At 41.2% G+C, this 25,369-nt stretch overlaps 2 protein-coding genes across 3 annotated transcripts; one reads left to right on the top strand and one right to left on the bottom strand.

Moving 5' to 3' along the window:
• Window positions 1-1,037: 1,037 nt before the first annotated feature.
• Window positions 1,038-14,465, top strand: slc37a3 (solute carrier family 37 member 3). The gene is made up of 14 exons (XM_071924465.2): window positions 1,038-1,102; window positions 2,404-2,652; window positions 4,692-4,806; window positions 6,090-6,182; window positions 6,651-6,734; window positions 6,855-7,000; window positions 7,637-7,733; window positions 7,833-7,917; window positions 8,274-8,473; window positions 9,119-9,260; window positions 9,999-10,100; window positions 10,312-10,511; window positions 11,210-11,275; window positions 11,859-14,465. Exons 2-14 carry the CDS (start codon window positions 2,576-2,578, stop codon window positions 11,949-11,951), a joined length of 1,500 nt encoding a protein of 499 aa, XP_071780566.1. The 5' UTR covers window positions 1,038-1,102; window positions 2,404-2,575; the 3' UTR covers window positions 11,952-14,465.
• Window positions 14,466-15,805: 1,340 nt separating this feature from the next.
• Window positions 15,806-22,024, bottom strand: cdkn1d (cyclin-dependent kinase inhibitor 1D). Of its 2 annotated transcripts, none has more exons than XM_071924463.2 (3): window positions 21,955-22,024; window positions 18,519-19,024; window positions 15,806-18,282 (listed from the first exon to the last, which is right to left on the bottom strand). In XM_071924463.2, the coding sequence occupies exons 2-3, from the start codon at window positions 19,018-19,020 to the stop codon at window positions 18,224-18,226; spliced, it is 561 nt and encodes a 186-aa protein (XP_071780564.1). In that variant the 5' UTR covers window positions 19,021-19,024; window positions 21,955-22,024; the 3' UTR covers window positions 15,806-18,223. The 2 variants fall into 2 exon arrangements, with proteins under 2 accessions (XP_071780564.1, XP_071780563.1); XM_071924462.2 differs by lacking the exon at window positions 21,955-22,024 and adding an exon at window positions 21,454-21,652.
• Window positions 22,025-25,369: the final 3,345 nt, after the last annotated feature.

Below are 25,369 nucleotides of genomic sequence, written 5' to 3'. Positions count from 1 at the left end.
ACAGTTGCAATGACAGCTGTAGCAAAATGTCCCATCCCCTTTGCCCCTAGTGTATTTTCACATCATTAAAAAAAGCATTTAAGAAAGCCCAAATAAAAAAATAAAAACTGTGGGTGAAACAAAGAAACACCAGGGGGATTATAAAAAATGTCTCACCCAAAAGAGAATAAAAAAATAAATAAATCAAGATGTTAAACAAAAACACATGTGAATTGCCTTACAATTCACATGTGTAGACCTCGGCTAATTACAAACACTATTTTGTCTACATTATGCATAAAAGCATCCTTTAACTGACATGTAAGGAAATCACATGAGCATCAAGTAATAGCCTGAAATTTCTAAAGTGTGTAAATGAGTATGTATTTAAAGGAATACTTTTTTCTGAAATGTCTTAGGTTAATTCTAGATGTAGGTAATCTATGTCCATATAACTACTCTAAACGCTGAATGGAAAAATATGCATATGAAAATTATAAAATCAGGTAATGTTTTGTGATAGTTTGTAATATTATTCATAAATTAAACCAGAAAGTAAACCAGACGAATCTCTCTAATGGTTGCTATTACTTTTTTGTCAGCATGGCAAATTCAGATCAGTTTCAAATCATTTGTAACAGTAGTCTATCCTAACATATACAACACTTTATAACTGTACACCCAGTTTACTTCACACAAAACACACCAACAGTATTTTTATGTTAACATGCCCTACCTGAGTTCAAATCCTGGCCAAGTTCAATGCTGGATCTCTTTCGAAGTGTCAGACAGTAGACTGAATGCAAGTATTGGCGGTGCAGTTTTTTAAAGGCACGTAAAAATCAGCCTGCAGCCAATAGTAGGGTGACTATAACCCACAGTGGCACGGTGACAGGTGAGAGTTGAACAGCTGCCCCCTCTAGTAAACTGCTGTCGCTCTCAGCTGTTGCTTTGCGCCTGTCATTCCACTTCTCGCCTGTAATTCCACTCCTGTCCTGTTGGTGGCAGTAGAGCAGCGCCGTATTCTGCGAGCAGTGACGTAAAACAAGAATCCGCATAGCGCCACAGTAAACAGAGATGGTCGCCTCTCACAGAACAAGCTAACGTTTACCTGAACAGAAAGGTAAGACTGCTGGTTTGGGTGTTTTTAATTTATTCTCCGTTTGAAACTGTAACTGCCGGCAGTTTGTTCGCGGTGTTATACATTGACTTTTAGGTGTAATAGACGCGGAATTGGGTAATTTGCTACTCGATGTGTCCCCTTGTTATGTGCCTTGTCACTTCTTGGTTGCAAGCAATCAGAGATGGGCAAAAATAACATATGTCTTCTTACATGTCCCTCCTTTGAGGAAAGCGTCGAGATGAACCACACAACGCTGGTCAGAAGGACTGTAGCGTTAAGTCACTAATTACGTATTACGTATTCTTAAAATATGTAACATTTATAAATAAAACATAAGTCGTTCCCATCCGTTAACAAACAAAACCCTGCGCTTGGAAACAGACATTTCTAAACATCTACAAACAAACTAACTAGCATCTTAACCCATTGCTTCGTGCTGTGTTAAAAAGAAGAAATTTCCAAAAGATAAAGATTAAAAGTTATGTAAGACTTAGAAGTTATGTAAAATGTTAAGTATCTTATTACCAGTCAGGTTGTTTGTCTGTATGGGATATGCTGTTTGACCTCATTTTCTAGGTTGATACTCCAGGATTTGAATGGGTTTCACTCCTGGGCAAACTGTAACAGCATGTTTGTCCTGTAGTCTAACGTTACAAATACAGTTGATATCTTTTGAACAGGACATCATTCTGCCATTTGCACTTTGAGTGTGATGTGGCATACAGTGTATAACACATGAGGTGAAACCCTATTTGCATTTGATTCAAGGGAGTGATTGAAGTTGATTTAGAGCTTCTTTTATCCTTTACTTGGGTGGACAGTGTGCACCACCAGATAAATGGTGCTGGGCTAGTATCCAAGACATACGCCTAATGGGTGGGACCACACTCATTGAAATATTATCAGTTATGATTATGAAGTGATTTGTCAACCTTACACTCTAAACAGATGAACTAAGTAGACTGATTGATATTTGATATTATGTGTTCGATTCAAAAACACTATATATTCATATTCGTTCAATTTTCACTCATATATGAAGCATCCAGTCTGTAAAAATGTGCTCATTTAGTCAGCCAAGGACTTAGGTTACTGACTATCCTTTAAAATATGCCATAATTTGTTTTATTTTTGCACTATCAATCATTTCGTATGAGTAGGTGTCACTGTCAAATTGTGAATATCTCACTTTGAAACAAAAATCTTCATATTGGCCTAAATATAGAATATAGTAATCTAGTAAACTAGACTTATAATATTAGTACAGCTCAGCATTTTGATATCCCGTTCCTTCTTTTCAGAGCTTTGCTGTTGCTGTAGGCCAGTGTTTGTCCCATCTGGTGTAGTGGATGACATTAGCTGAGCCCCCTACCTGTCCCGTGGCCGTCCCCTGAAGACCTCCACCAACACCAACACCAACACCACCTCCTCCTCGTCCTCCACCTCCTCTTCCTCCCTCCGGCCGCCCCTGTGATGCCTCCCTCGTGCTGTGGCTGCCTGTCACAGTACACCCATCATCATCTGGTTGCCTTCCTCCTCACCTTCTTTAGGTAAACTAGACCCGCCCCGCCTTAATAGTTTTCATCACGCTGGAGTTGTTCACCAAACCTGCTAGAGCTGTTTTTGGAAATGTTCTCCTGGTTTAGTTTCTAGACAAAGCAGCATAGCGGGCCTGCCTGCGATACTAGACTTGTCCACTGGGTAACTGGAAAACTAATGAGGTATAGATTGTTCACTGTTATGGTTGGGAAACAATGCTTTTGTTTTGATTTTGCTTTGTTTCTAAGATTATTTTATGAGCTTTTTGCTTTATTAGATATTTACAGTGGAGAGAGATAAGAAAGATGGAAGAAAGACAGGGGATGAGACTCTGCAAACTAAGGCCACGAGCTGAATTCAAACCCATAGCATTGTTGCAACATTGTTTGTTCCTTAGCCGTTGAGCTATAAGGGTGCTTGAAACACTGCTTTTGTATACAAAACAGAATTTTAACATATAAAGCCACACCTGCTTCACTGGATAGCGTACAGTTGAAAGTGACAGGAAAGTGGTGGAGAGGTGGGATGATGTACAACAAAGTTTGTGCACTTTTGAACCCAAAATGCCACAAGAACCTGTTATGCACCTTCGCCTGCTGAGCCACAAAAACAGCCCACATACAAAATTATCGGAGTTATGTAACTTGAGACATGGCAAAGTGAAAAGGAAAGGTCAGTGTAGCTAGAGTATAAAAGCACAATTAAATGGCTTGGGTTATCAAATTCCAGAGTAGGTCAGAGATCTATGGTGCAAGGTTAAGACAGGTCAAACACTGTTAAGATAGCATGTGTGTATAATGATTTCCAATAGGCAGGGTTCCTGGATGTGAAAAGTACAGGAAATGAATTATTTTCAGGTCTCAGAAACTTTTGGAATGACACAAAAAGTGCAAAAATATGGAAAATATTCTTAAGTCCTGATGCATAAGACTAAATATTTGTGTAATTGTACATTGTCTTCTCATATATTGTGATATTTGTGGTGAAGATTAGTCTTCAGCTATATTGTAGCGGTCTAGTTGGCAGTCATATAGGCCGCCCACAGTCAGCATACATCATATTTAACATTGACTAAAATCTTAATATCCTGTCAAGAAATGAAGGTCTTGAAAAAAATGAATGTTGAAATGGAGAGTGTGCAGCGATAGTAAACAGAGCAGGGCTTCAATCATTTTTTAAAGCCAGTTGGTAAATCCCATGCCATATGTTTCTTTAATTCAGGCCCAGTCAGTAGTCAGCGTAGTTAATCTTTGACTAGCTGCGGTATCACAAGTCTGCGTCCATTTCAGACACTCTTATCAGAAAGGTAAAACAAAATGCCGTCTGCAGCAGTTAGTAGCAGACAATGGATACCGCAGTTCAGCACAATCACTAAAACAGTTGGGTTTGGCTTTTTGTCCATTTCCCATTTCTCAGATAATGACGTTGCATTCCAGTGTTTCCCCTAACTGTGTTCAGCAGCGGTGGACTCCCTGCTACTGGGAAACTGACCCTTCTGCTAGAAAAAAAATGAGCATTCATCATCCGGTGTTATTGTTTAGCCCAAAACAAACAAATAAGGGACAATTATGGTCCAATTAGTTAATAGATTATGAAGAGGTACTGTTACTGATACTGGTAATAGGATCGGAAACAAACCCGGTTCCGACAACAAAAATGATCCCCTTTGCATTTTTCTATGATCCTTGTTTGGCTTGTCAGGCCTACTGCTTCAGAAGAAGAAAGATGAAAAAATGGACAGTCAAGCAAGACTGAAAACCAGTTTAAGAAGCTGTTTATTAAGGTCAAACAAGACAGTTGTAAACCTCCTATACCTCTTACATTCCCTTTCCATTTACTAGCCAATAGCCAAAAAGTGATACTTTGTTTTGATGTAATGTGCAAAGTTGTTTCGAAAAGTTGCCAAGTAATCAGTACTTAAACAGTTATGTCCCTTTACAGCTTAAGGATGAACTTTGGCCTGGTTATTCCACGTGGGTGTTTTGAATAAGTCTCTACCAAATTCTTGTCACTTTGCTTGCTGAGTTGCCCCCTCTTCTTCTGTCTCCAGCTATGTGCTGCTGCATGCGTCCAGGAAGACGTTCAGCAATGTGAAAGTGAGCATCTCTGCTCAGTGGACGCCGTCCGTCCAGAATGACAGCGCGTCGGCCTTCACCCCTGCCGAGGTACTGAGCGCCGCAATCACAAGTAGAGTAGAGCAGAGCAGAACAGTAGAGAATCCAGCTGGAGAGGAACTCTATTAGCTCAATCACAATAGAATAGAATATAACTGAGCTCAATACAATACAATATAATCCTTCCCTCCTTTTATATTCATTTTTTGTACAGTTCTGAATCTGTCCATGAAGTATCTTGTGAAACTGTATATGCATATTTGTATGTTTTTATGAGTGTGTCTATTTGTATGTTTTGTTTGTGTGTTATCTGCACGTTTTATTGGTGTCTTTTTGATTTTTTTTTAAATTTAAAATATGTTTTTTTTATGTAAGACTCTTGGAAGAGTAGCCTATTTGGGCTAAAAGAGATCCTAATAAACAATCTTCCCCTGCAGCGGTATTGTTTATGGCTCAATCACAGTAGAATAGAGTAGAAAGGAATAGGATGAAATGAATGCCTTCTGTACAGGTTGGGGTTTGCGCTCAATCAGTAGGTATGCTGAGCTGAATAGAACAGAGTAGAATGGAATAGACATCCTCTGTCTAGGGAAGGTACTGTATGTGCTCAATGAGCAGAGACACACTGGGTTGAAAGAAGAAGAAGAGAATGCAGGTTTCTCCTGTTTCTTTTTTTTTTTTTGTTCCATTGCTCAGCCTCCAAGCCCCCCAGCTCCCCTCCTGTTTTTTGCTGACCTCTTGCCACAGCGACTCATAGAATACTTCCCCTAAACAGGATGTTAGCCCTTTGGCCTCGGACTTCTAATTATGTGGTATTGAATTTCCTTCGGCCTCAGTGTGTGAGAGAGTCACAGTGCGTGGAGAGGCTTATCAAGTGACCAGTGATGTAATGATTTTGGCTACCCTTGCCTCTGAGATCAATTGTAAAGGCTAGATTCCATTCACTCAAGTGTTAGCTTATAGTGTAACATAACCATATAATATCATGCAGGATGGGCCACTTTTTTGCTATGTATTTTATTAATAGTGGTTGTCAAAGTGAGATCTGGGGACACTCAAAATGAGAAATATTTTAATTTCACTATCATTTAATTCAATGGTAATTCAAAGTTATTTCAATCAGAGAATGTGTAAAAATGACTTCTGTAATCATAGCTTTCACTCTCACCACTATAATCTCCCAATGTACAGTTACACAATTCAGTACAAAATCAACAAATTGTTTCCCATAAGGGGGGTTCTGGGACAAAATCCTATCATGTGTGTCTATTTGGACATGAAAAGGAGAACCCCTGATGTAGTTAATTAAACTGCGTATAATTAATTTTGCTCAGACATGGGAGGACAATCGTCTGTTTGCAAATGAAGAGGAGGCCACGCTGTTCCTGGGAGTGCTGGACACCATCTTCCTCTTCTCCTACGCTGTGGTGAGTAGCGAACACGGTTTCCTGTGTTTAACAAGCTTCTGAGAGTAGCGGGGTCTGCCACAAGTATCGGCCGAATTGGCAGCAGCTGCGGGTGCCACGTATTCACAGTGTGCCAAGTAGGACTGGGGAGAAAAGTTGATTCATGTCTTTCACTTGCATTCCTTCAGCAACGTTGGCCTCCAACAGCAGGAAAATTGCTCATGCTGCTAGAAAAATGCATCATCCCTCCAGGTTTTTGTCAAAATCAGACGTGTAGGAGCTGATGTAAGAGTTATGGTCTTTCAAAGTCTGAAATTTTGACTTTTGTTTATAGTATCCCCATTAGGCCAATCAGTGTAATTTTTAAACACTGGGACACAGTGTCAGACTGGTGGTTTCTAGGACAGTCATATTCCCCCTATAGTGAAATGTAGCGACGACATAGTCTTCTGTGTCATTTCTGTTGTTTTTCTTGTCCTGCTCACACAGGGTCTGTATGTGAGCGGTGTGATTGGGGACAGACTGAACCTACGCTATGTTCTCTGCTTCGGCCTGTGTGGCTCCGCTGCAGTGGTGAGTATTCACACATTACGGTGTGTTGTGTGTCTAATCCTAAGGATTTTATCTTTTGTGGGGGGTTTTAAACTCTGAGAAATGTTGATACAACTCTTGCAACTCTCTATGTGTTTGCAGGAGTTTGTGTTTGGCACTCTGACCGAATGGCTCCACTTCTACAACATCTACCTGTACTGTGGCCTGTGGGTGCTGAACGGCCTGCTGCAGTCGGCCGTCTGGCCCTGCGTGGTGGCCGTCATGGGCAACTGGTTCGGCAAGTCAGGGTGTGTGATACTTTCTCTCTGTCTGACCGTTTAGAGCAATGTTGGATAAATACAGCTTTTGTGTATGAATGCATTGCAAGTGAATATGTTTAGGACTTGGTTGCAACTGGTAGATCTATCCAGCATATAAACATAAGTGTCATTTACACAAACTTGAGTCTGTCAAGTCGAGCTTTATGATATACACCCACACAAGGACACACACACTCTCGCACACGCTCACACACGCTCACACTCACACAATGACATCCATTCACGCAGGGCTCCTGTCAAAACATAGACACCATTCAGACCGAAAGTTTTCCGCAGCTGCAGAACTTGTAAATATAATTCGCTGAATATAAAAATAGCAAGTCAGCTAGCTCTCTGTGAAGTTGCATTTAAGAAAGCATATGAAGAGTTTTGTTCTAAAATGAGATATCCGCCATTTGAAAAAAGTGGCGCATAATCTTAAAAAAAGGACTGATGGCACGAAATTAAAACAAATTATTGTGGTTGACAAATTGGGAAAAAACTTTTATAGATTGCATCTGCCATATTTGAGAGATATTGAAAGATGAACCTGAGATAATTCGGTTTTTTTTAATGAATTCATAGTATTTTGGAGATTAACTCCTCATAATTGTGCTCCTCCAGGCGAGGCTTTGTGTTCGGCCTCTGGAGTGCCTGTGCCTCTGTAGGCAACATCCTGGGTGCCTTCCTGGCTTCTAGCGTGCTCAAGTACGGCTACGAGGTGAGACACACACCAAACACACACACACACACATAATTGATGCCTTTTACTGTAGCGTTCTCAGCCTCTAAATGCTAATATGTGTTGTGGTGGGTGCAGTATGCCTTCCTGGTGACTTCTGTGGTGCAGTTTGCTGGTGGGGTGGTGGTGTTCTTTGGCCTGCTCACTTCCCCAAAAGAAGTCGGTAAGCATTACACTAAACATCTTGGAAAAAATGTGTATTCTTTGTTTACTTTGAATGTATTTAGGTACATCCCGACATTATCTAAAATGCTGCGAGGATGCCAGTATTCTACATCTACAATATTGTTCCTTGAGACTGTATTTAATGTGTGTGTGAGTGTGTGTGTGTGTGTGTGTGTGTGCATGACTACATGGGACATATCACTGGTTTTTCAGTTGCACCACCCAACTCAGTGTATACTTTAAATTGACCTTATTCCCAGTAAAGTAAATCTCGATATTATGTAAAAAGCTGATTGAATGTAAGTGTCCTACATAGCTTTGGTGTGTGTGGTTCTGTGTGTGTGTGTGTGTCAGGTCTGAGTTTGGATCTCGGGCCGGTGGAGACGGAAACCGACAGCCACAGGCCTCTGATGAGCGATGAGGAGGATGAGGAGGTGGAAGTGGAGGTGTGTGACGGAGGATACTACTCCGTCCAGGAGCAGGACGAACCGCAGGCCGAGTCTCCTCGAGCCATCGGCTTCTTCCAGGCTTTCTGTCTGCCCGGTGTGCTACCTGTGAGTCTGTCTCCCAACAAGTCCAGTCAAATTTACTTAGAAAGCGCTTTTAACAAACCAGTTTGCCGCAAAGTGCTTCACAGAGATCAAAGGGCACGAATGCAGTTAAAAACAAGAGATAAAAATGAGGAGTATGTGCATGTATTCTCTGTCTCGCTCTTTTTTTTCTCTCAATCTGTCCTTTGTTGTTGTTTTTCTTATCTTAGTTTCTCTCTGTCTTTAACTTCTACCATGTGGCTGTCTCCCTTCTTTGTCTATGCAGTGTCTATTGTCTGATTTTGCTACCCATTTTCACATTATCTCTCTCTGTTCATTTGAAAATCACTGGAATATAATCTCCCTTTTCCTCTGTATGTTTTATCCTATCTTCTGCGCTGTATTTCCTTGTGTTGTGTTTTAAGTTGCAACATTGCAGTACTTATGTGGTTATTTCTTTATTTCTTTCTACAGTTGGAGATCTAGGATTGCCTGTTGGCTCCTTTATTTACCATGTAATTTCTTATGATCTAAAAAGGCTAGAACACCACTTACACACTTGAGACATTTGATAAATATCTTTCCTATTTGTTTAGTTGGACTTAATCCCAAGACAAATTCCTTTTTTTTCTCCACACCATCTTGACTCTGTCCCTGTTTATATTGCAGTACTCCCTGGCTTATGCGTGTCTGAAGTTGGTCAACTACTCTTTCTTCTTCTGGCTTCCTTTCTACCTGAGCAACAACTACGGCTGGAAGGAGGCCCAGGCCGACCGCCTGTCTGTCTGGTACGATGTGGGAGGAATCATCGGTGAGTGGCAGCGTGGTCCCATGAAATAATGTCAGATTTATTAATCTTTTTTTCATCCTTTATTTAATCAGGTAGTCGCATTAAGATTTAGATCATTTTTTCAAGAAGACAAAAAACAAACAAAACAAAAAAAAACACTTCTAACTAAAAAGTACAGACAGGTAAAAACAAGAGAGAACAAAAACATTACAATTGCTTTTGATTTGAGGCCACAGTTCAGATATGAGTGCCAGGCTAGCAAGGCTCAGCCTGGCACTCAAATACTACACAAATACTCATAAATCATTGCAGTCATTCTCATGCAGAGTTACTATTCACAATCTTGCCCGAGAGAATTGGAATAAATTACTAAGAATGCATAATTTTAAGTAATTCTTTACAATTTGTTTGGGTTGAATTATAGAAAGAAGTAATGTTAATTTTAATTCTCTTTTCTCATTCTCTCTTTATCCCCCCCTGTAGGAAACTAATCTACTACAGTCACTACTACAGTGGCTGTTACAGTCCAAAGTTCACTAGCCACATTCACAATTCATTTTTAGAATAAAATAAAACATCCAAATGAGGTGTGTTTACCAGCACTTGGCTGGTGGCTGGTGTCCCTTGCTGCCCTTGTCTCTCTCATAAATCAGTAAACATCCTTGCAGTTACTGTGATAAACTGTTATCGTCCACAAAACTGCCGGAAAGAACAGAAATAAGTGTGGGTTAACTCTCTTCATCCTACTCTCTCTGTCAGGTGGAACAGTTCAGGGTCTGATCTCTGACTTCATGGGGAAGAGAGCCCCGGTGTTGGCGATCAGTCTGCTGCTGGCCATGGGAGCGCTGGTGGGCTACAGCCGTGAGTACACACACATTATCAAACACCTTGTTGTCTCGTCATGTTGGGGCTCACAAGAATGCCCGTGACCCATTTTATGTTCCAACTCAGAGTGTCAGAAACCGGACCAAGAGCTCGATATGTCAGATTGATGCCGCTCTTGTCTACAATCCCAGTCTTAGTGTTTTTTTTTCTCTCTCTCTCTCTCCTCCTTCCCTCCCTCCTCCCTCAGACTCGCCCAACGACCAGGTGGTGAACTCGGTGCTGCTGGCCACTACCGGCTTCTTCATCGGCGGTCCATCCAATATGATCAGCTCGGCCATTTCCGCCGACCTGGGGAGACAGGAGGCTCTCCAGGGCAGTCAGGAGGCTCTGGCTACAGTCACCGGCATAGTGGACGGCACTGGGAGTATAGGGGCCGCCGGGGGACAGGTAGAGTATAGATGATAATATACACATATACCGCACAATGTCTTAAACGCACACAGAATCAGTCAGTCCCTCAAAATCAAAGAGCAAGGGCTTGTTTCTAGACTCAACATTTTGCACCGATGTTCAACAATCAAACAGGGAGAAATCCATTGTAGAAGCGGCAGAAAGACTAATTTCTTCACTGACAGTTGCCTCAATAGACCAGAATGCCATGCAACCACAAGCCATGTTGCATTTTGAGTAAGGGGGCGAGACTCTTGCTTTTTCTCAACTGGAAAAACTCCCCCTCTCTTTGCTATCGCTCTCTGTGCACCTTCATGTGTAACCCAAAGCTGAATGCAACAAGTTCAGGCCGGTTCTGTGGGGGTTGTTGTCGAAAGTCATTTTGGGAAATGTAGGAAGTCACTAACTGAAGCAGAAGTAGACAAGGCAGGTGGAGGGGAAAGTGGGTACACCAAAAAGGTAAATTACGTCACAAAATAACTCCTAGAATGCGTTGAACATCACAGTTTGCTGATCTCTAACAGTGTCAGAGTATCCATGGGTGGAGTTTTCCTTGAAGACTTTTGGAAATCACAACTATGGTTATACCTGCCAACAGAGAGACGGACAGTCACACACACACACACACACACAAAGTACTTTCATATCTCTATCATCCTCTTAACATGTGCTTTCATTTCTCTATCATCCTGTAGTACCTGGTGTCCCTGATTGAGAGCAAGCTGGGATGGATGTGTGTTTTCTACTTCTTCATAGTCATGGTAAGATGACTCCACATAAGATCTGTATTCAGTCTTATAGATGTGTGTTTCCACAACTACAGATGCACTAATACCACTTTTTAACTGCCTTTACTGACATGTGTATCCAAAGCTCCTTACTGTACCATGCTCTACCCAATGTCTACCCACCAAGCTATACAAGAACTCAAGTACTAAATTTTAAGTATCAGCTGATACCGAGTCCCAATTCAATCCAACAGAATAGGAAGCCATTTTGCTTCTGACATGTTACACAAGGCAGTTTAGCATTCTGATATTGTAGACTGCCACACACATAGACATACACACACTTGCCTTTTGTAGCATGTTTTTATCTATATAAATGTCCTTTTTTTCCACTGTTAATTGGCCTGTTTATTAAAATCACTTTATGAATTGATTCAAGTTCACTGTTGCAGAGATTTCCAGTCACTGATACTATAATTCGGCCCAATAACTGCAGTGGAATTTTTGCATCCTTACCCACTGCAACACCTGTATTCCATGAAAATGTAGCATTAAATTAGCAGCGCATTAATCATTACACTATTGTAACTTTGTTTCTCATGTGTGTGTGTTCCAGACAGGGGGCAGCATTGTGTTCATCACCCCCCTGATCTTCAAGGAGTTGCGCGCCATGTGGAGAGACAGACAAGCACTCAGCCACCAGCTGTGAAAGCCTTAACATCTGTCGGCCGTATTGTTTCTACTCTCATAAAGGGGATGATACCCAGAAACAACTCCTTAGGTGAGTTTAGGGATGTGGAAAGATGAGCTGGATCCTGTTTCTCACAGTCAGGACAGTTAGGGTGGTTAGAGACCCCGTCCTGTAGCCAGAGGGCCGCAGGTTTCATCCCCACACCAGCCAACGTGTTTCTATTAACCCGACAAAGTGTTCCTGAGCAAGACGCTGAAGCCCTATCTGCTCACTAAAAGCCTAAAATGTAAATGTAGACTTCCACTCGTGCGAAGGGTTTTAGATGGTGCTGAGATGGAGTTGAAGTGCCTGATTGAAAGAAGCGAGGGGTCGGTTTTTAAAAATCAGACCAGTCTGTAGATTCAGTCCTTACAGGACCATCACAGAATGTACTATTGTGTATATTTTACAGATGTAATGGATGTAAATATTTAACTTTTTAGATGTGGATGTACTTGAGTAGAGTTGAGTGAAGTTGACCTTCTAAATCAGCGGTTCTCAACCTAAGGGTCAGGGCCCCCAGGGGAGGTCACAGGGGAAGTTTTGGGGGTCATGTTGACCTAAGGAATGTGAAAAATAATAATTGTACTATACAAATATATTATCAGCTTTTATACATATATGTAGTCTTTTTTTGTTGAAATAATGAATATTGCACTCTCTATGCTTCCTGCAGTAATTAGGTCTAAAATGAGGAAATCACAATCTACCACTTTGAATGTGGGAACCTGCATCGATGAGTAGCCGTTTATTTGTTTTTAGGGTTCATCTGCAGGGAAGTGATGACAAAACACAAACAAATCAGGAAAACTACAATCTCAAATTAGGAATGGATGGATCTTTTAGCCTCAAAAAATGAAATCCTTAAAACAAAACTGAAAAATCACATCCATGCTAAAGGTTGAGAACCACTGTTGTGGAGGGGCTTAGATCCGAACTGGGTTTCCCAAGGAGTTAATGCAATGATTTTAACAATAAAGAGATGGTTCAGGTTTTAAAGTAGCCTCATTTATCTGATTTATTTATTTATGATCACTTTGTTGAAGACAAGGAAGGATTGTGGGAGTTTAACAGAAACTCCAGTAAGGTTGTGTGAAAATTCATGATCGTTTTCAATGTTCACAAAAAAATGAACCGTTACTTACTTTTATCTTGATTGGATACTACTCAATAAACCAAAGAAAACTGAAAAATAATTACAATTATTTTCATAAATACTGCAAATCAGTGCTGCCCAAATTGATGCCCAAAAGCACCAAGACACCGAGTGTTTTTTTGGCTGGAATGAAGGGACTCAGAGTTCATGATCAGTCAGATAAGCCTCTTAAAAACTGAACCATCCTTTAAAGATGCTTTTGGGAAACCTTCGCCTAGGAGCCACTTGAGAGCTTTTGTCTTACAGTTGTGAATAGTGTGCTGTAATCCGGGTGAGAGACGGCACTATACAGTCTTTTCATTGGGTGGGGCGGGGGGGGGCGGGGGGGGCGGGGTCCTCTCTGCACTGTGTATGTGTCCGTCACCGACTTAATGTTTGTTAGTCATTCCAATTCCACTTCTTGTTGACTGGAATGTTTACAACGACCGAAGCTCTTTTAGTCACAAGAGATCCTTATGAACACACTAACACACGCTCACAGACACACACACACACACACACACACAGTTAAAACTCCGCCTCATCTTGATTTCTCACTCGTCCGTCTGCGCTTTTGGTTTACACCGAAGCGCACACACAGTACATCTCATCATATAAACTGTACAGTTGCATTTCACGTCTTATAAAAGTTTTGCCAGTCTGTAGCAGAAACTGCACACCTGTTTACTTGTTCCTTCAGGGGAGGTGCAGTATGTCTGAGAAGAACACTTCACTGTAAATCTGTGTCAAAACACCTGTGTCAATCATTCAATTGGGTTAGATAAAGGCTATTAAGGGAAATGCTGGTCTTTTCATGTTACTGACATAGACAGGGTGGGAAATTACCGCTAACCACCTGCCATATTCTTGTATATTTTTTGCCTAGTTTTGTCTACTTTACCAGCCACTTTGGTAGGTAAGCAACCATCATTCAGAGTTCCTATCCTATTCTTAAAATCGAGTTTTCTGCTAAAATAGTGAAAGTGACCGGTGGATTTGGGGATTTTCCAGCCTCCGTGGCCGGTGGAAACAAGAAGTAATTTCCTGCCCTGGATTTAGATACACTAATCATCATGTCAAGTGCTTTCAACATCTGGGAAAGGTGATATAAGTGCATTTCATCATGATCGTTGGTATGAGACAAGTTCCTCATGCTAAACGGCATGTTTTAAAACTGGAGTGATGGGACTTGTACCTCAGCTGTCTCTGGACTTGCCAAGCTAATGGTTAACAGATTGTATATTGAAATGTATGTTGAATGTATAACTCAATCTGTGGTGTATATATTTAAATTCCGTTTTTATTTAAGTGCACTCTTCAAGTTTTAACTAATGTAAATGTAATTAATGTTTTGAATAAAAGCAAATTACCTTTTTGCAAATTCCCGGTTGTTGTTATCTGTCTTTTAACGCTCCCATAAACTGTTTTATTAGACAGATAAGAGATTGTTATTGTATGGGTGGAAACCTTGTGTTCGTTTTGTGCTTGGCAACATATCCTCACTCTTTCATTTCCTTATAGCTCAAGAACTGCATATGAAAAGGACAACTTATTATTGTGGTGATTTAAGATGTGCAATGTTAATTCAAAACCACCAGGGGGGGCTCTTGACTTTCAGCCTTTCTGGTTTTGCCTCTCCTGACAGTTTTAAGCACAGTGGAAACATTGACATCAAACCAGTATTGTGTAGTTTATATCAATATCATTTATTAACATTTTAATATTTTCAGCACACTATACGAAATTAACAATGTGAAAGGCAACAGTGCACCAACAAACCAGTAATGGAATCTCTTACATTTTCTATACAAATATGACCAAATCAAAAGGATATGATTCTGTTCCCATACAATTACACTTCTTACATGTTGCAAAGATACATTATCGCAAACTGTATACAAAGATTAGCATCCATTCATGCATATACAAAATATAGAACACTACACTTTGATACAGCTGCGACAGTTGTTTCGGGGCGGTGAGACACAGACTGTAGGCTAGTTTTGAAACTAACAGATTTTAATCAAGGGATACATCTTGACATTTATCATTTTAGTCTTTACTTTCTCATAATTTCCCCTCATCAGGGACGTGTCACATTGTGGTGGAATCTTTCTTCTTTAATGAGGAATGCTACAAGTAATCCTAAGGACGAATGTATGAACTGTTTCCCATAATGTGACTTTGGTGTCTCTGGTGAAAAAAACAACCAAGTAAAATGAATTAAAAATGTCAAGATATGCCTTTGATGGCTTTGAGATTGATGGATTTTGATGGGATCAGATCTATTCTGTTTACAACAGATGCTAAGATATGGATTAATGTATTAACTTGGTAATGTTTTGCTATGAAGCATAAAAACCAAAATGTATTGACTATTTTTACCCATCAAAACAGTAGCCCAGTCTATGCCTCAGCCTATTGGGGTTTGTATGTTTTCTTTAAGAACATTTTAAAAAATTATAGAATTCTCTTGTCAATAATGTTCAAAGTAGTGCAAAGATATAGTTTCAGAATTAACACAATCAGTTAGTTATAGCAAAAAAAAAAAGGGCATTTATAATTATTTCCCTACAAACAAATGAGATACAAACTCAAAATAAGTTAATATAGACTTTGAAAGACTTTCTCAAACACGCTGAGAAGACAGACACACACGCAAAGGCTGACACACACACACACACACACGGATAAAACGTTTCACGTTTTAAATTAGTGAAGAGTGTAACCTTGTAGAACCATGAAAAAATCCAGCATTGTGTTAACATGATCATGAACAAATGAGTTTCATGCCAGTTTTTATTTTTTTTGCACAGACTGAGGCGGTTGTTTTGCGAGAGAGAGCTGGAGAGACTTTTGAGGGGTTTTTAGGGAGCAGACAAAAGGCGTCTGGATCACGGGCCACTTGTCTGGCCGCTGAAATCCTTTGATTCAAGAGGTCTGAGATGGTTCTCTATTAAAATACGTCCCTTTTTCTCCACATTCCCCTTCTGTGTATTTCTGGGAAAGCTGCGAGTCGGAGAGAGCTGGAGACAACAAAGCCCTTTGGCTCCCCCGAGGGACCGGAGTTTCCTCCTCCGCACGGCGCTGCCTGGGCCCCCGCTCTGACACACTGACTCCTTTACCTGACGTGAAACCCTAAACGCTTTTAACCACAACAGAATAATAACCCCTCTTGTTTCTGTCTCTCCGTCTCTCCCTCCTGCCTGTAGACACTAACAACAACTGCTGAGCCCGACTGAGTTTGTTTGATTTTTCTGTTTTTTTCTGCTTTTTTTTATTTTCTGAACTTCTTTTTGCTTCTTTAATCACTTAATGAGGTAGAGGTAGTAGATTAATCCTGACTATGGCTATTTATCCAAATAAGAAATAGAATTACTGTAGGTAAAAAAAAGTAGATGCTTCCTTATTTGAGTCACCTAAGCTGCTGGTTGAGCAGGTATGGGTCACTTCAAACTGGAAAACTAGTCCTTAAAAATACTGTCACATCTCCAATGTCTTTCCGGTGTAGGTGTTAATCTTTTTAGTGTATTTGCATCAGATAAACTTGAAGATCCTGGTGGGTTTGAGACCCTCTGTGGTCCATAACTGATCACTCAAGCAGCAGCCAGTGACTCAATTAGCAATGATGTCTTTTCTATTTGAATGGCGTAGTTATTTCCTCTTTGGTTCAACTGCCTCAGCTGCCACAACAGTTCATTTACAACTTGTGAAAAACCTCAAAATACACACAAACCGACGCACCCGCACACAAACACATGCACACCAACTCTATATACACAATGCAAATGTGCACTAATACAACTGCACCGCGGTAGAACTGACGCAGCTCAACTCTTCATATAAAATCACCAAAAATGCCGCAGCACAGTGATAATAGCCACTCCTTAAAAAATCCAACGCTACATTCCCTTCATAGAGAAAATAGGCGTGTCCAAAAGTTTGACATCATATAAAGACAAGAGTGGAAAATGCTACATTGTTAAAAGCATTAAGCTGACAATAACATAAAACTACATAAGGTACGTTCTGGTCTGTTACCCAAAAAAAAACCTAGATCGATTTTTTTTTACAACCCCATTATGCAAATAATACAAGCAAAAAGGGAATAAAGGATAGTTTGGGCGCAATGCAGAATTTGCACTTTCTAAATTACTTTGCTTCATTGTAATGGTGGAATGGACAGAGAAGCCAATATTTTATCTTATTAAAGAGATAAAGTGTCAATGGTGGAGTGTATATGAGCCACAATGACTCAAGTTTTTTAGTCCATAATTTTGGGGCAATGGCACAGGTTTCCAAACACCTTATCTTACCTCGTTTTACACATTGCTTATCTATTTTTTTATTTTATTCTGACGATGACCTAGCATCGTGAAAAATAAATAAATAGCCATATAGCCACATTTGAAACATATTATTATTATTATTACTCAGAATTTAGGTCCCTGTTGTACAGGCACGGCCACATTACCTCATCGTTGAACCTCCACCGTTGACCTTTAACCTGGAACTAATCACAGTCGCGCTGCCAAATTTGACCCTGGGTGATGTTTTGACCCCGGCCTCCACTCACGCAGCTGAAAAGCTCTTGGAGCCATGGGGTGAGACTAAAGGCTGTGTGTGGTGCGAGGCCAGGAATAGCAATCTAATCAAAACCTCTTATGAGTTTGGCGAGAGAGAGAAGAAGGGCGAGGACTGAGGTCGGGACTTAGAAAAATACTAACCGCGGCCCTGCCAGAAGAAAATTAACCTCTTACAGCTAGAGCCCGTTTCTGTTTTTTTCCTGAAAGAGTGCATTAAAATCATTTCACAGTATAATCAAAAAGCTGAGAAAACAATACAAGCTCAGAAAGACAGTATATAAAATGTAGAATTACACATATAGAAACCGTTTCAAAGGTTTCTCGGCTGGGATAATGGTAGCTTCCTTGTGCTGAAATAATCAGGTATGAGGTGTCAGAGGAGTTTTTAAGCCCATGCTGTATGAGCTTTTGGACAGTCAGTTACAAATTGCTACATATATACATGATATGAGAAGTATTTGTTTTGTGAGGTGACTTGTACAGGGATATCGACCACTAAGTGATCCTCCACTGGGTGTGTGTGTGCTTCTCTACTGCCGAGAAGATCCTTTATAATGCAGAAGCCTCCTCTTCTTCACTCTGAAGAAATCTGCAGACAAGGAGGACAGGAGTTACAACATATATATAACAAGTCAGTATACAATTAATCAGGAAAATTGCTGGCACACTAATAATTTACAACTTTATATTAGAACTTCACATCTCCAAAACATGTTTCGACAATACAGCGTATCGTAATATAATCAGGATTGAGCTCAACACATCAGCTACAGTCTAACTGATTTGTGCAGCAGTTTTAACGGAGAGGTTCGGCGGCTGACTGACCTGTGATGGAGGGCTGTCTGCGTTTGCCCAGCCGCTGCAGCTGGTAGCACCCCCTGGTGGTCACCTCCAGGTACTCGTCCCCAGACCCGGACGACGAGCTTTCGGACGCCAGGGAGCTCTCGCCCGACGAGGGCGACGGCCGCCTGGGGGCCTTCGTCTTCATCGTCCCGCCCGCGGGCCGGACCGCGCGCCTCACCGTGCAGCTGCGGTAGAACGCCGGCACGTCCTGGCACCTCAGCTCCTCCCACTCCACGGCGGAGCCCTGCGCCGGCCGGTCACTCTGGAAGTCGAAGTTCCAGCGCTTGTTGGCGACCTCCACGTTCATGCAGAGCAGCCGCTCGAAGTCCCGCTGCAGCTGGCGGTGGTCGACGGGCCCGAACAGGTTCCTCCGCACCGGCCCCACCTTCAGCTTCAGGGCCTCGATGCCTCCCAGACGGCGGGGCTCCGATTCAGATGCTGCCGCCGTAACTGCTGTCGATGTGGATGGTGAAGCCATCGCCATGTCCCTGTTACACACACACACACACACACACAAAGAGAGAGAAAAGGCCGAGGTTTAGTGGGTCTGCTGGGCCTGCAGAGTTTCAATGAGGTGTGATCCGGGGGTTTATTGGCATAGATTACACGCACACATACAAGCCATTAAGGTGCTCAAACACACACGCTCACACCTACGAACACACACATCAGTATTTGCCCTATTGGGCGCCTTTGTGTTTTATGTGATCAAACACACGTGTGCCCTCGCCCGCTGAGTAATTAACTTCAGGAACAGGTAACTGAACGAACACCAAATAAATCTCCGACGACACTCGCTGCACTGCCGTGTCAGAGTGAACCTGAGTCTCCACCTGCTCTGGTGTCCAGCAGGCAGAGGTCAACAGTAAGGGTCAAGTGGAGAAAAAGACTGTGTACTTGTGAGGAATGTTTCCCCTCAGCTGGGAAAACTCCTATCTGCTGCGCTCTGACACATTCAATTAGAGGGACACTGCTTGAATTCTGACAATGTTCCCTGTACTGTTTATTTCAACTGCAATTATTCCATCCTAATTGATATTATTCTACATTAACTAGGTCTTGTTTCAAAGTGGTAAGGTTTCTCCTTCAATGGCTCAGCTTCACTATATCACAAACCTCTAGTAGCTCCACCATGAGTCACAAAATCATTTTACCTTGCAGTGGATAATAAGCTGATCCCTTGCTGACGCTCTACAGTCTCCCAGCCTCTTCCCTTTTCTCGCCCGTTTATGAAACGTCTAGATTTCCCCCCCTCCCCCTCATATTTTGCCTCCTAGAAATAGCAGTTTCTCCGCCAGACTAACTGTTAGGCTCTGCAGTAAAACAAGGTGTGCCCAACTGCTGATCGCCGTTACAGAATACATTCTTTCACAGAATAAAACTCCTCATTAAACAGTTTCTGGTCTAGAGTCACTTTCCAATTCGCTGTAAAATACCCATAAACACCTCTGACCACGTATCGGTAATTACTAATAATTATTAAAAATATTAATCGAACAACCAAAAACTGTAGCCTAGTTCGCTTAGCAACCAATTCATTTGACTGCTATTCAAGAACGGCATTTCTGATCGAAAAAAAATTTTATAATTGATTCAAAAGTAAAAGTTTATTGAACATTTGTGTTCTTCTGTATTAGCTACAATGGTATTTTAGCAGTAAACCACTTATTGCTTAATTCGTTTTATTAATTTAACTTAATTTTGTACTTGTGAGAAGTCTCATGTAAATGTTCTTATAGGTTAAGCTTCATGGCCTTTTACTGATCCCTGGTGATTGCAGGTCTCAGAAATGTGGAGAATGGCTTGTGAGATGCCAGCACATCTTCCCCAGGTTACAGACAGAATGAAGCTCTACAGGCCGAGCTGAAAAACAGCGCAGAGGGGGGCAGAGGGGGGCTGGTGGGGGCTGCAGCTCCGGGAAGAGCGTTGCGCAACTGCTTGACTTGTACAGAATATAGTCCAGCGCTGCTGGGAACTCAACTTTCACCAGCCAGTTACAATTTTATGTCGTCTGACTATTCGTGTATTCAAGATGATGTCATTAGACTGATGTTGGAAACCACCGCAAGCGACACAAGTCAGAACAAATTTCACTTTCACAATTTCTCACTCCAGATAATTAGAGTCGAATCAGCTGTTCACTTTAGATTTAATCAAAACGACTTCAATTTTCTCGTTCCATTTTCTATAAAAAAAAAAAAAAGCAGGATAAAAAAACCTTATTAGGGCAACAACAACCCTGACCTATATTCTTCCCCGCCAGCAGGACTACCGACGTCTCTGAGTGAAAGTTGTTTGCGTCGAAAATAAAGTGGGCGCGGTATGCAGATCCGATCAGGTTTCCACTGCGGTGTCCCCGCACCAGAAAACACCCCCCCCCCCCCCCCCCCCCCCCCCGCCCCAGTTCTCCCAAATCAACTTCAATTAAACAAAAACCACTGAGTAAACTATCAGCAGCAACATCTCAGAGCAGCATGTAGCGTTAAGCATCAGAAAGTTGACCAATCTGCAATATAGTTCAAGTGTATGAAGAAAAAAGCCTCATATGACGCAGTTACATGACTGGAGTCACTGCCTGGGATGTGGGTCAATGAGATGCGACACAGAAACAGCGCACATCTTGTCAAAGTACAGTAACCTTCAAATTACACACTTAACGACAGCCAAATCATATTCATTTAGGCTACCCCAACTCTCCCAAATGTGCAATCGTTAATTAACGAATGGCAAGACGATGCACTCTGCATCTTTTTAATGTGCATTAACATGACTTTTCACCAAATAAATAAGCAGACTAAATGCAAAAAAAAAAGAAAATCAACACAAAACAAATAAAACTGCATTAAAAAAAATAAAACGTTATAAAAAATACTAACTTCAAGCCAGGAAAGGAAAAAGTACTAGATTTGCCTCTTACCATCAGCGTCCGTAACTCAAAGAACAGCGTTGGAAAAGTAAAGTTTAAGTTTCACAGCTCTGCTTTTGGTGGAAAACTAATGCGCACCTATAGGCTACCAAAGAGAGTGAACGGTGTTCCTGACAGCCGAGAGGAGAAAAACAAAGTCGCGTTGAAAACTCCTAGCCTAGTAGAGACCCGACCCACAGGAGCACCTTCTAGTCCCTTATCTGCGGCTTGTTTGTTATGGCCCTACAAGACGGGCAGGGGGACGTCCTATAGAGCCAGTCACGTGGTTCCATCAAAACAGTCAGTCAGTGTTGGAGCGCAGCAGGGAGGCAAACAACATTATCATCATTATCATTTCACATGAAACGCAGTTGGAGTTGCATTGCTGCAGCCAAAAGTGCGTGGAAAAAAATCCAAAATGCAAAAAAGAAGAAAAAAGTAAACTGAATTGCAAATATGTGTTTTTAAGGCATTATTAAATGTTTTATTAATGATGATAAAAAGTTTTCTTACCCTGTTATGATGCTACAAATCTCCAGTGAAACTTCCTGCAGACTCTGCTCTCCACTTGTTGCTGCTGTGCTCACTGCGCCCTTGTGCCGCCTCTCCTCCACTGCAGCTAGAAGTAGGTCAAATATGTTGGCCGCGGCGGCCATTTCCCTTCTCTCTCAAATGTGACACACATTCTCGTGTAGTGCTTGCGTCACGTTTTCCTCTGGCACCGCGCCCACCGCCCCAGTCACGTTGAGCTGCAACGTGAGCGGCAAAACCTCAACTCCATTTTGACTTCTTCTCCCGCAATTTTCTCACATCACCTGAAAAAAAAAAAAAACTTTTCCTGAGCATGAACTTTTACTTAGACTCAAAAGTAGGTCATTTTTTGAACAGGAGACCAGCTATTTCTCCATGACAACATAAACCAGTTTATGACTTATTGACCATGTAAATTATTTATCTCCTTATAATTTCAGTAGGTGACAATTTAGAATCAAATAGAGCAACCTGGATAAATAAAATAGCATCTACTGGCCAAAGGAGCAGTCTGATAGGCTACTTCTATCCAAAGTTATGGGACAAGAATGGATTTGTCTAGTTTTTTCTTGAACAGTATAAATATGACACAATTATGAAAAATAGAACATTGGCACACACCGTTTCTGACTTTTTGACCTACTGAAACTATTTAACAGTTAAATTAGAAGATAAATCTTGGCTTATGATTTAACTTTGTGGTCATTTAGAATCAAATAAACCATCTATTGGCTTTCATCCAAAGTTAGAGGGACAAGAGAGGATTTGTCTGAGGCCTAATTTTATCTTGAATAGTATAATCATGACAGCAACGATTAAGAAAAGTAATACGTTGACCTTTTAACATTCACACATCCTCCCTTTATTGCATCTTTTTGCTTCATTTCTCCAAACTCTATTGTAACATCATTTTTTTCCCTTTTTTTGAATGACTGCTCACCGGCCTTTGCTTGTTACATCGCTCTTACTTCCCTTTCTCTTCCTATTCCTATTGCGACACAGACTCCATCTCTCTATTTCAATATGACATTGCTTCTCTCTTTTCCTATTATTACACAGAGTCTCAGTGTTACAGGTTATTCCTCATATATTACATGGGCAGCAGCCTGTTGCACAGTTTTCCAGTGACATCATGTAGGAGTCATCTGAGAGGCCTGTAGGCCGGCCAACGCCCCTCACTAAGAAAGGTTATTCCAGGTTTCACACACACACACACACACACATACACATTTGCTATTTATATACACTTGTCAGCGGCTGGACTGTCTCATACGAATAATGTTTTCCCTGCCCAGACACTGCAGATGAAGGCAACATTGCTGCTCAGGTTTATGAGATGCTTTGCTTGATTCTACAGAAGCGACTGCTGTCAAAGCAGGTAGCAATGTGGACCGGCCAATGTGTGTGTGTGTGTGTGTGTGTGTGTGTGTGACAGTAATTACATCACCACTATGGAATGTTTCTTGGAAAATGCTATTTTCACATGGGGCTTAGCAAAGTTCAAGGCAATTCAGCTGAAGGTTCAAACAGATCAAAACTCTTTCCCCAGATGGACTGACATGTCCGCTTGTGCTTTCTCTATTGAAAAATAAAGTTGAGTTTTTAAGCTTTTCAGTGATCAAAGTGGACTTCTGAGTTTCAACGGAATCCATCCAAGTTAAAGCTCAGTCTCTGATTTTTTTTTGGATGGAAAATAAGCGTTTTTCGAATATCTCTGTCTGATTTACTTGTCTTTCCAAACATTCAAACCATTTAAATTATGTTCATATCTTAAAAAATTCACGTGACTAAAAATCAACACACTGGAGCAAAGTAATTGTTCCTCTAAAGAAATATTAAAGACATGAAAACAACGAAAGTGGTGTGACGCCTCTCAGTGTGTTGCAGAATACTTTCATTGCCGCATGGAAAATGTTTCCCGCTCTTTACCAGCCCTTGGAAAAAACATTAGCTACAGCAAATATTCAGTTGTCTCAGACTGTTTGCATTTGGATCAAGAGCTTTGATGATCAATTTGAGAATGAAAAAACATCTCCTATCTCTATATTTGGGTTTTGGAAGCAGGTCTACCCATTCATTCAAAGTCCTATAGTCCCAAACGGTTGCATGTTCTCATCCACTGACACCAGATCTTTTGCATCCTCTGCTAAACAGAAACACAGCAAGCTCTCTGATTGTTATTCTATATACTGGGTATACGGTAATTGTTTGTCTCTCCCACCGTGATTCATAATAGTTTTGGATTCCCTCAATTAGCATGGTGCCCCAGATCCCTAATCCGCTCCTAATCTGTGTGTCAAGTGGCCTGTTTACATTGTCATATTTGAAGGGTCGTCAGCAGACAATGAGGCCTCTGCAGCATGATCCCTCGTTGTTTTGTCACCACCCTTCGCCTGTATTTACAGTCCGCCTATTGTTCTACAGTAAATTCCTAATCCTCATCTTGTTGTCTACTCTGTGTGTGTGTGTGTGTGTGTGGGTGTGTGTTTGCTCCAGCCCCCCTAACCTTAATCCCAATGGTTCTCCTGTTTTCAGCGCAGCCCTGTTAATAAGCATGTTACAATTGGCTATGCAGTCATTGGCCCCATTGTCTCCAGTTCACAGTCCATGCCCTTTGAATACATTAACACCCATTTAAAACAACGGTCACACAGTGCAGTGTGACTCGGGTCAGAAGACAGTGAGCTGGTCATGAAGGGGTCTTGTGCTCCTGAAAAAATCAGTTCACCTCTTTCCATTCTAATTTATGACTCCAACCATGTTACTAATTAAACCCCAAATGATCCACTGTGGAATAAGGCCAAAAGAAGCACAATAGAGACTTGTTCATGGCATCATCTTACATATATCCTAAAAAGGTGGCAGTCTTGTACAACGTCATTTACTTTTAGTGTTAATGAGTTTGAATTTATCTTTAAAGCGGCGACATTAGGGGGACATGTATCTCATGTATCCCAGCTCAGTGAAAGGATGTACATTAAAGAAAAATAGACTGGCCTAAAGCCTGAAACTGAGGGACGCTGCTGGGAAAATAAAGTTTTCTACTCAGTAATATGTTTCATGTAATCCGGGGAAAAGAGCTTATTAGGAATTCACATCGAAATAACAAGCATCCACTCTGCTGAAGTGTCCTAGAGCAAGACAGTGAACACCTACCACCACTAGGGGGCCCTGACCTCTGACCTCTGACCTCCATGTGGAGGGGGGCAAGTGAAAAGACAAATTTCTCCTGTGGGAGATCAGTAGAAAATCATAAATGTATGGAACAAAATGGATTTCTAGATGTATTATGGCTTTGCTTTAATGAAGATTATGACATTGTATTACAGCTTCTATCAACATAGATTGTATTTTCCTTTTTGTTAGGCTAATTACAGCATCACAACACAGCTTGGAA

The sequence above is a fragment of the Centroberyx gerrardi genome, chromosome 24, assembly GCF_048128805.1.
Source record: "Centroberyx gerrardi isolate f3 chromosome 24, fCenGer3.hap1.cur.20231027, whole genome shotgun sequence".
In the NCBI taxonomy this organism is placed as follows: domain Eukaryota; kingdom Metazoa; phylum Chordata; class Actinopteri; order Beryciformes; family Berycidae; genus Centroberyx; species Centroberyx gerrardi.
Note: the sequence above shows the minus strand (reverse complement) of the source record. Positions and strands in the feature narration are given on the sequence as shown.

Bases quoted from the DNA above. Each gene is read 5' to 3' on its own strand.
- cdkn1d (XM_071924463.2), bottom strand. From the start codon at position 19,020: ATGGCGATGGCTTCACCATCCACATCGACAGCAGTTACGGCGGCAGCA. The intron at 18,283-18,518 runs GTCAGTCAGCCG...CCTTGTCTGCAG, and splicing joins CAGACAGCCCTCCATCACAG to ATTTCTTCAGAGTGAAGAAG.
- slc37a3 (XM_071924465.2), top strand. From the start codon at position 2,576: ATGCCTCCCTCGTGCTGTGGCTGCCTGTCACAGTACACCCATCATCAT. The intron at 6,735-6,854 runs GTGAGTATTCAC...ATGTGTTTGCAG, and splicing joins TGTGTGGCTCCGCTGCAGTG to GAGTTTGTGTTTGGCACTCT. The intron at 7,734-7,832 runs GTGAGACACACA...TGGTGGGTGCAG, and splicing joins TGCTCAAGTACGGCTACGAG to TATGCCTTCCTGGTGACTTC.